Genomic DNA, 10,380 nt, shown 5'->3' on the forward strand with positions numbered 1-10,380 from the left:
TACACCCTGGCCTAGCCAGGCCTTTCCCTAGCTCACAAAGGTCAACTTCATAACGTGGAGCGTGAGCTTTTACCATGTTCTCAGAGAATCTGCCTCTTAGTATTTCTTTTTCTAAGGGCTTCATTGACCCATGTGTCCCTATTGAGTCTTCAAGCACTATTTGACAAAAGGGCTTGTTTTTATCTGACTGTTCCCTGCAATATTACTTTTCCACTAAGTTTGCCAGAGGTACCCCTTTCTAACATTTGCTACCTGTTTGGATGGTCACCTCATGTCACATTTTTTTCTTCCGTTCCCCCCACCCACAGCCCTTGTCGGAAAGGACCCTTACGGCCTCTCTAATCACCAGAAGGGACTGCCAGGGTCTTGTGCTGATGACACTCCCACCCTCCGTCAGCCTCCTCCACTAGCTGATAAATGGCACCAGCCATGCTGTCTCTCTGGTTTTTAGGGGTCCCAAGAAAGGTATATTGCTGCTGCTGCCCAGCCCCTGCCATACCCCAGACCCACCTCAGTCCTGACTTAATGCAGGTAGCTTCCCAGATGCATTGAGATGCCAGGACTTGGAAGGTGGGACTCGATCGCAGCAGACACTGGCCCTGGAGACATATTCTTACAGTCCAGAGAGGAAGGACAGCCTGAGCAAACCCCACCCTTTCACAGCCACTCAGTTCCCTTTTTTTGTTTCCTGACCTAAACCAATGTCTTTTTTTCTTCTCAGCAGCATGCTATCTGGTTCCCTGCTGCCGTCCCCATTCCACCCCCTCAACTGTCCCCGCCCTTCATTTGCTTGGGACCTCTGACACTACTATCTTGAGTCTATCTCTGAAAGAACCTTTCTCAACATGACTGGGGCCACTGAGACTCTAGATGGGGCTGGCCTGAGCAGACAGGTCATCAAGCTATCCTCTCAGAGGTAAAGGGACAACATACCTAAAGTACTATGAAGACAGTCAGCACAGGGAGAGGGGCTTACAGGAAAGAGGAGAGATGCTGGGGGCTGGCAGGCACAGAGCAAAGAGACTGGCCAGGAAGAGCTTTTTTTGAGTCTCCTGTCCTCCGGGGCAGAGGAGTCTCAGGGACACACAATTGAACTTGATAGTGAAGGGACCCCAAAGGACAAAACCAGACAGAGGTAGAGACAAGACTTCCCCCTGCTGAGTCATTTTCTAAGAAAGCATTTTTCCCCTACAGATAAAAATGTCTGAATATAAGCCCACAGAAATACTTGTGCCCTTCCCCATTTTCTGTGGATGTTGATTTTCTCCATTTAAGATTTGACCTCAGGGATTAGCTCTCAATGTCCACTTTTCTCTTGAGTCGTGTAAACCGGTAAAGCAGACTAGGTATGTCACTTGAAGCCTGGAGGTTTTCTCAGGGGCCCCCTACATTATGCTCCAACTGCGATGTTCCCTCCAGGGATTCTCCTAGGAAATGCAGCCAGTATTGAATGCAGACCATGATGGTGGAGCCCCCCTGCTGACTGATCTGCCTGCCCACCTTGACACCTCGGGCACTGCCATATTTCCTTGCTCCAAGGCACTGTATCCTAATGTAGAAACAGATCACAGGTCCCACTACAATTTCATCCGAACTTTTAAGTCAACAAGACCTTACTTTTTTTTTCTTTATTTTGTCTAAAAAACAAATGAGCAAACAAAAAAATGGGATATATGTGCAGAAGGTGCAAGTTTGTTACATAGGTATATATGTGCCATGGTGATTTGCTGCACCTATTTACCCATCCTCTAAGATCCCTCCCCTCACCCCCAAGCCCCAACAGGCCCTGGGACCTTTTTTTTTTCTTTTTTTTTTGAGACAGGGTCTTCCTCTGAAGCCCAGGCTGGAGTGCAGTGGCATGATCATGGCTCACTGCAGCCTCCACCTCCTGGGCTCAAGCGATCCTCTCACCTCAGTCTCCCTAGTACCTGGGACTATAGGCACACATCACTGTGCTGGGCTAATTTTTGTATTTTTTGTAGAGATGGGTTTCACTATGTTGCCCAGGCTGGTCTCAAACTTCTGGGCTCAAGCAATCCTCCTGCCTTGGCCTCCCAAAATGCAGGGATTACAGGGGCGAGCCACCTCTCCCAGCCATCAACAGGACTTTAAATAAAAACATTTAAAGCATTTGTAGACTGATGATAGAGTGGTTGATACTCACATTTGCACAAGATAGATGGACAGCATGTGTTGTATGATTGCCTTACTTTATTGACAACTTCTATCCTTTTGCTAGTCACCCCCAATAGCTGTTCCACTCACCTGCCTGCGGGTTGGCCATAGGTATTCATCTTCCCTCCTCTTTTCTTCAGTTTTTTTTTTTTTTGAGACGGAGTCTCGCCCTGTGCAGTGGCATGATCTCGGCTCACTGCAACCCTCCACCTCCCGGGTTCACGCCATTATCCTGCCTCAGTCTCCTGAGTAGCTGGGACTACAGGCGCCTGCCACCATGCCCGGCTAATTTTTGTATTTTTAGTAGAGACGGGGTTTCACCATGTTAGCCAGGATGGTCTCGATCTCCTGACCTCGTGATCCGCCCGCCTTGGCCCCCCAAAGTGCTGGGATTACAGGTGTGAGCCACCATGCCCAGCCTCTTTTCTTCAGTCTTATGCCACTTGTTGTCACATGCCCTGTCCTTTCTCAAGGTCCATCTTGGGGTGGGGACTGGGAGGTGATAGGCATCTAATGGGAGAGCTAAACAAGAGAGAGAGAGGAGCACAAGGGAAAAGAGCAAGTAGACGTAGGCTCTTCTTCACCCTCTGCCCACGACCACTCCCCTAGCACACTCATCCTTACTGACAGAAAGACTGTACTCAGATAGTGCAAATGAACAGCTGAGTGTCACCTGAACAGATTCCCAATGCAACATAAGGTTCTATTCTTGGCGCTATCCTGTTCAGCATTTTTATTGATGATCTTTGAGGAAAATATAAAAAGTAGCCCGGTTAGTCTATGAATGGTGCAAGGCTCTGTGTGCTAGACTGGATGATAGAAGAGGGCAATTAGTTCCCAAAAAGATCTTGATCACCTGGTGTGAGAAGCCAAATTCTACAAAGTGTATTTTACCGGGGCTAAAGGTGATGTCTCATAACTGGGCCCCAAATTTGAACTTCAAATGACTCCAGGAGAAAGTGGAGTAGCAGTAGCATTTGTGAAAATGGTTCAGGGGTTTTTGCTGATAGTAATCAAAAGGCATGTCATCAGTTAACATGGCTTCCAGAAAAGCCAAGGTGACATTGAGGCTTCCTTACAGAAGTAAAATATCTAGACAGAGGAAGGTAACATGCCACTTACCCTGCAAAGCCAGACCATACCTAGAGTCCTGCATTCAGTTCTGAGTGCCTAGTCTTAGGGGAAATTAATGAGCAGGAGCATGTCCAAAACAGAGAACAGCTCAAGCGATCCTCCCACCTCAGTGTCAGCACTGGTGTACAAACTTTCACTTATAGGATGTATAAGCTCTGGGGATCTAATGTGCAATATAGTGACCACAGTTAATAATACTGTATTATTGAAATTTGATAAGAGAGCAGATTTTAAGTGTCCTCACCACCCCCATGGTAACTCTGGATGGTGATGGATGATAGATGTGTTAATCAATTTGACTGTGGTAATCATTACACAGTGTATACACATATCAAATCATCATGTTGTACACCTTGAATATAATTAATTTTTGTCAATTAAATATTTTTAAGTAAACAAAAACAAGCAAAACCCCCACAAAGCCACGCAACACGAGGTATGATAGAAAGAATTAAGATTGATTAAATGAAGAGGGGCCACGTTCACGGTCTTCCTATTTCCATGTTACTAACATAAACCCCTAAAGGCCAGTGAGATTGCTTAAGAGTCTGGAAAGAAAAAGAAAATGCTGGAAGTTTGGCAAAGAAATTTTCAGGAAATGTAGCAGGTAGTGGTAATATATTTATTACCAGAGACCACCCAACAAAAAAGGGGGTGATCAGAGTGTCAGCTCAGGTCCCACGCGTGTTCCTGGAGGGCTGTGCAAGCAAGATACCCCAGACTCTCATGGTTCTTCAGCCCCTATTCCACTGCCACCTCCTCCTGTGTCTCAGCCCAATTCTGTCTCCTCACCATCCTCTACACTGCAGATGCCCCTGCTTCCTTTGTATGATGTAGCGGTTAAGTGCAAGGCTATAGTGTTAGACTACCTAGGATCAAATTCCAGCTCCACAAAAAAATAACCTGTGTGACTTCAGGTAAGTAAACTTAACATCTCTTGTGCCTCAGTTTCCTCACCTGTTAAATACTAATACTGGTACATACCTCCTGGGGTTGCTGTCAGGATTAAAAGGGGTAGTATGTAAGGTGGTTAGGAGAATGCCTGCCATATAGTAAGTGCGCCATAATTTTTTTAGCTATTATAATTACCAGGCTACAACAGCAATATTTTATAATGTTAAAGGAACACAGGCTCTAGAGTCAGTCTACCTGGGTTTGTATCCTGGATTCACTAAATACCGTTGACATTGCGAAAATGGTTTAACATCCTACGGCCTCAATTTCTTAATCTGTAAAATGGGACTAATAGTACCACTTGTCTCCTAGAATTACTGTGAGTATTGTATGACACAATCTATTTAAAATGTTTAGCACCCTGAAGTCTTTCTATGCTGGACTGTCTTGAAACCTAGTATATGCCTTCTGCCAGGTTTGCAAGGAAGGGAAGAGCCGCTAGGTACTTTCTATTTCTAGGCTTGATGATTGCTATTACGGGAGCCGAACAATTTCATTGTTACTTTTCAGAACCTAGAGCAGCTGACTTACTCCCTCAGCAGAAGGGTGCTGCTTTAATGCCAATCATTGTTCCTTTTCTTCAAAGTACTTAGTTCATAATTGTACATTTATAAGCCTATTAGATTACTGTACCCCTCCTCCGGAACAGTGCCTGACACATGATGGGCATCCGATAACCATTTGTTGAATAGACTAACTGGCCATGTGATAGATGAACTGGAGCAATTGGCTCCCTCCAGGTCTTCATTGAATCAGCAGTCTGCTGCGAAAGATGTTCCCAGTGACCTTGAGGTGGAACAGGAATGGAACGCGGAGGTGGAGGACCCCTTCATTCGACCCTAGTCCTGGCTTCCCTCGGGGACGGGGAGGCCAGAGGATCTGGGAAAAACACTGCTCCCTTCACTGAACGCCACTACGTAGCAGCGTCCACCAAAAGAGATAAAGTGACGAAACGTTGCATAGCTGCGGGGCGAGAGGAAGTCGTGGTGAGTGGACCACCCTTTAGGCGGAGTCCTTCCGTAAGCTCCCGACCGCGGCTCCGAACTGAGTCCTCTCAGCCGCCCGAGGGCGCTGCGCTGAGCCTTACACTCTATGATTGCTCCTACCGACTCCCATGAGGAAGTGCGATCCGGAACCTCCTATATACTTCCGTTTGCCGAGCAGTTTCTTTCTTTCCGTGCCGATAACGCTCACGCAAGCATGGTAGGACTTGCTGGTGGGGGCCGAGTAACATCCAGCTTAATCTTTCCCTCCTTCGTCGCCCGTGCTGTGCCGGGATGGGTCCAGGCTCCTGTGTGGGCTCGATATACCAGAGCAACCCAATCTTGCCGGGATCAATCCTAAAGGGACCGGGCTACGGGGCCAGGAATTGAAGTGATGGGTTCAAAGAGGTAGAGTTAGCCGGGGGTAGAGTTAATAAGGTCTCTTCCCTCTTTGGGGCTCGACGGAGGGAGGAAGCTCTGCTTGAAGCACATGGGGCTGGCCCACCCTGTAGTCAGAGGTAGCATGTAATGAGGAGTCCTCGTGGAGTGCCTCAGCTTTAGATGGGTAAGGTAGGGCGTTGTGCCATTGTGGTCAAATAACATTGCAGGTTCTGAACTGTTTCTTTGCTAGGTTAACGTCCCTAAAACCCGCCGGACTTTCTGTAAGAAGTGTGGCAAGCACCAACCCCATAAAGTGACACAGTACAAGAAGGGCAAGGATTCTTTGTATGCCCAGGGTAAGATGGATTCCGCATAATTTGGTGTTAATGTGACATTTGTGTTGTAGAGTAACGTACAAGTCCAGGTCTCTTTCCCTCCACACCTGGCTTGAGCGTTAATATTTCTGCTGCAAAATTAAGATAAAACCTGTAAGACTTAATTGCTGATCTTCAGTATTTTATAACAAATACCAATTCGTTTTCCCAGGAAAGCGGCGTTATGACAGGAAGCAGAGTGGCTATGGTGGGCAAACTAAGCCAATTTTCCGGAAAAAGGTGAGTGGTAATTACTATTTGACGTTTCCCACTTAATTGCGGTAAGGATGTGCACTTGTCTCTAGTCCACACACTTCATGATATAGGTATAGCGTTAGTTTAGCGAGGTTTTCACAGTTGACTGCACTGATATATCTAGTAGGTGATGGAGCTGGGAATGCAACTCAGGTCTGACTAGTTCACAATACCGCACTATTTCAGTGTTTACGATTTTTTATCCTTTCCCTTCTGAAGAGGCAAAAAATCCAGGAATGTGCCCCGCTTTCCTAAGAACTGAAGTGTGAGTACACTGGTAAATCCTTTCATTTGCCTTGTTCCTTATCTGTCATCATGTCTGAATCCTCGACTGTTGGTTGCACTGAGAATTGTTCTGTTGTTTCTCATCACAGAAACCTGCAGTCAGCTACCTGTTCTCGTGAAGTCGTAAACTTCTTACAGAATAGCCATTTAGGCCTGTCTGCTAGCCTCCTGAATTCTGTATTCTCAGGCTGAGCGAGTTTCTGTTTACTCTCAAACCTTAGGTGATTTGGCTAACTCTTAAAGTAATTAGCACCATGATTGGAACGGAGCATTCCCTCCAACACAGCATTTCTTTTGGCACTTTGCTTCTCCTGCAGTTTAGCTCCAGAACATATTAAGGAATGACTTTAGTGCTCATTTGGATGCAGTAAGTGGTTTGATCTCAGGGTGGCAAAAAGAATGCTTTTTTTTGTACCTTTTCACATTCGGATAAGACAGGTTCTAACTAGGTTTTGGCCTATTAAGAACTGCAAACTAGCAGCAGCAGCAGAACTCTGGCTAAAGGGGCAAGCTTATTAAGAAATTGAGTATTTAAAAATTGAGCTACCATATGATCCAACAATCCCATTGCTGGGTATATACCCAGAAGAAAATCGGTATATCAAAGAGGTATCTGCACTCCTATGTTTGTTGCAGCACTGTTTATAATAGCTAAGATTTAGAAGCAACCTTAGTGTCCATCAGGGGATGAATGGATAAAGAATCTACCTATACGCAGCCAGGCACGGTGGCTCGTGCCTAGCACTTTGGGAGGCCAAGGCAGGTGGATCACCTGAGGTCAGGAGTTCGAGACCAGCCTGGCCAACGTAGTGAAACCCCCGTCTCTAGTAAAAATACAAAGATTAGCCAGGCGTGTGGTGTGGGCCTGTAATCTCAGCTACCCGGGAGGCTGAGGCAGGAGAATCGCTGGAACCTGGGAAGCAGAGGCTGCAGTGAGCTGAGATCATGCCGCTGCACTCCAGCGACAGAGCAAGACTCCGTCTCAAAAAAAAAAAAAAAAAAAAAAGGAAAAAGGAAAATGCGCCTATACGCAATGGTGCTATTCAGCCATGAAAAGAATGAGATCCAGTCATTTACAACATGGGTGGAACTGGAGATCATCATGTTAAGTGAAATAGGTACACAAAGACAAACATCACATGTTCTTGTTTGTGGGATCTAAAAATCAAAACAAGTGGACTTGTTATATAGAGAGTAGAAGGATGGTTACCAGAAGCTGAGAAGGGTAGTGGGGGGAGGTGGGGATGGTTAATGGGTACAAAAAAAAAAAAAGAATGAATTAGACCAACTATTTGATAGCATGACAGGGTGATTAAAGTCAATAACTTAGTTGCATATTTTAAAATAGAGTGTAATTGGATTGTTTGTACCTCAAAGAAAAAATGCAATAAAACTTTACAGTGGAGAAACCTAACAAGCACTACCTCAGCCAGGTAATCAAGGTTAACATCAACAGTCATGAGTCATGTTGATATATACCCTTGATAACGTGTGATGAAAATGACACTTAAACCTAAAAATCCATAACCCTATCTAATCATGAGAAAAATAACAAATCCCAAGAGAGGCATTTTACAAAATACTTGACCAGTAGTGCTGAAATTGTCAACGTCATTAAAAAAGTCTTGAGAAATTGCCACAGCCAAAGGAGTCTAAAGACATGATGACTAAATGTTAGATGGTGTCCTGGGTGGGGTCCTAGAACAGAAAAGGACATTAGGAAAACATAAGGAAATAAAAAAGTATGGGCTTGAGTCAATAAGGCATCAGTGTTGGTTTGTTAATGAGTCATACTAATGTAAGATGAGAAACTGGTTGTAAGGTTTATGAGAACTCAGTAGCATGTTTGCAATTTTTTGGTAAATATGAAACTTGTAAACAATAGTTCTGTTTAGGTAAAAAGGAGCAATCAAGGCAGTGCGTGGTGGCTCGCGCCTGTAATCCCAGCACTTTGGGAGGCCAAGGCGGGTGTATCACCTGAGGTCAGGAGATCAAGACCAGCCTGTCCAACGTGATGAAACCCCCGTCTCTAGTAAAAATAAGAAAAAACTAGCTGGGCGTGGTGGTGGGCGCCTCTTATCCCAGCTACTCAGGAGGCTGAAGCAGGAGAATTGCTTGATTGCTTGAAACCAGGAGAAGGAGCTGAGATCACGTCATTGCACTATAGCCTGGGCAATAAGAGCAAAACTCCGTCTCAAAAAAAAAAAAAAAAAGAACAATCAAAAAAGTTGAGGATTAGTGGGGAGTGTAGTTTGAGTTAAATAATTCAGTTGAATGCACATAAATTCTAGACATAATTGTAGGTAGTCTTAGAATTTATTGATCTTTTATAGAGATGGGGTTCTCACTATGTTGCCCAGGCTGATCTCAAACTCCTGGGCTCAAGTGATCCTGCCTCAGCCTCACAAACTGTTGGGATTAAAGAACTATGCAGAGCTGCTGAATGGCCACAAGTTCAGGGTGGCAAGACGAGTTGCCCATTTGATAGGAAGCTCTAGGATGTTTGATCTGAATGGGGTTTGGATTCAAACTTGATGACGACTGGATGACATGCCATCTTTGCTATTACATTTTATATATATAAATGTTTTGTGTTTTTTTTTTTTTTTTTTTTTTTTTTTTTTTTTTTGAGATGGAGTCTCGCTCCGTCACCCCGGCTGGAGTGCAGTGGCGTGATCTCTGCTCACTGCAACCTCCGCCCACCTCCCGGGTTCAAGTGATTCTTCTGCCTCAGCCTCTTGAGTAGCTGGGATTATAGACAGGCGCCACCAAGCCTGGCTGATTTTTTTGTATTTTTAGTAGAGATGGGTCTCACCATGTTGGTCAGGCTGGTCTCGAACTCCTGACCTCATGATCTGCCTGCCTTGGCCTCCCAAAGTGCTGGGATTACAGGCATGAGCCACTGTGCCCAGCCTTCTCTTTATTTTTTTTAGTCCGCAAGTTCTACACATTTTCTCTTAAATTCACTGATTTTTAGATTATTTTCTCCCTATGGCTTAAGAGTATACTGAGTACTATTTAAAGCAAAGCATTGCAAAAGAATAGTTGCCCCACTATTCATTTGCAATGCTTTGCTTTAAATAGTACTTAAAGTAGTCATTTTTGAAGAAAGTGATCTTCTGTAGTTATTTATTAAGGCTTTAATTTAATTTTTTTTCAGGCTAAAACTACAAAGAAGATTGTCCTAAGGCTTGAGTGCGTTGAGCCCAACTGCAGATCTAAGAGAATGCTGGCTATTAAAAGATGCAAGCATTTTGAACTGGGAGGAGATAAGAAAAGAAAGGTATATAATTATGGGTGGAAGGTGCAATCTTTTTCATAGCTTTATTTGAAAAGGTGAACATTTATTCATTGTGGCATAGAGCTCAGGGGTAATCATCTAAAAATACTAGATCTATAGCTAAAGGTATGTGAAGTCTTGCTACAAGGAGGAAAGGAAGAATGAGGCAGCTTAACAGCATGGTGAGCATTTTAGGAACAGATAATGTTCTTAATGGGGCAGTAGTTCATGGCAAAATACAAAACAACTTTTTTCTGTTCTGTTACAGGGCCAAGTGATCCAGTTCTAAGTGTCATCTTTTATTATGAAGACAATAAAATCTTGAGTTTATGTTCACTTCATTTGTTTGCCGTTCATCTTTTGGGAGGGAATAAGCTAGAGCCATCAATACAATTCCACCTGTGGGGAAATTTATGCCTCTTACTGGTGCTACTTGTTTTGGATTGAAGCTGACTGGTTGAGTTCACATCATACGTTACAATTTTCTAATTTGGCACTTCAGTTACTAGGGGCCTTATGAGATGCAGTTTGCCGTTACACAATGGTTATTGGTTATCAT

The 10,380-nt window shown here is 44.4% G+C and overlaps 2 protein-coding genes across 6 annotated transcripts in view; one reads left to right on the forward strand and one right to left on the reverse strand.

Moving 5' to 3' along the window:
- BTK (Bruton tyrosine kinase) overlaps positions 1-771 on the reverse strand; it is a 37,553-nt gene extending 36,782 nt beyond the window's left edge. For 2 of the 5 annotated variants that reach the window (XM_063635099.1, XM_063635100.1), the window contains exon 1: positions 511-729. Coding sequence is in view for 2 of the 5 variants with exons in the window: in XM_063635101.1 (XP_063491171.1) it covers positions 347-497 (151 nt within the window). In the remaining 3 variants the exon portion in view is untranslated. Of the gene's footprint in view, positions 1-346 lie in introns of all 5 variants that reach the window. The other 3 variants (XM_055269354.2, XM_063635101.1, XM_063635098.1) reach the window with 3 other exon arrangements.
- Positions 772-5,279: 4,508 nt separating this feature from the next.
- Positions 5,280-10,157, forward strand: RPL36A (ribosomal protein L36a). The gene is made up of 5 exons (XM_055269367.2): positions 5,280-5,466; positions 5,878-5,983; positions 6,174-6,241; positions 9,702-9,824; positions 10,090-10,157. Exons 1-5 carry the CDS (start codon positions 5,356-5,358, stop codon positions 10,108-10,110), a joined length of 429 nt encoding a protein of 142 aa, XP_055125342.1. The 5' UTR covers positions 5,280-5,355; the 3' UTR covers positions 10,111-10,157.
- Positions 10,158-10,380: the final 223 nt, after the last annotated feature.

Source organism: Symphalangus syndactylus, chromosome X (assembly GCF_028878055.3).
Source record: "Symphalangus syndactylus isolate Jambi chromosome X, NHGRI_mSymSyn1-v2.1_pri, whole genome shotgun sequence".
NCBI lineage: Eukaryota > Metazoa > Chordata > Mammalia > Primates > Hylobatidae > Symphalangus > Symphalangus syndactylus.

Coding starts and splice junctions, on each gene's coding strand:
- RPL36A (XM_055269367.2), top strand. CDS start 5,356: ATGATTGCTCCTACCGACTCCCATGAGGAAGTGCGATCCGGAACCTCC. Junction 6,242..9,701: donor AGCCAATTTTCCGGAAAAAG/GTGAGTGGTAAT, acceptor ATTTTTTTTCAG/GCTAAAACTACAAAGAAGAT. Junction 9,825..10,089: donor GAGGAGATAAGAAAAGAAAG/GTATATAATTAT, acceptor GTTCTGTTACAG/GGCCAAGTGATCCAGTTCTA.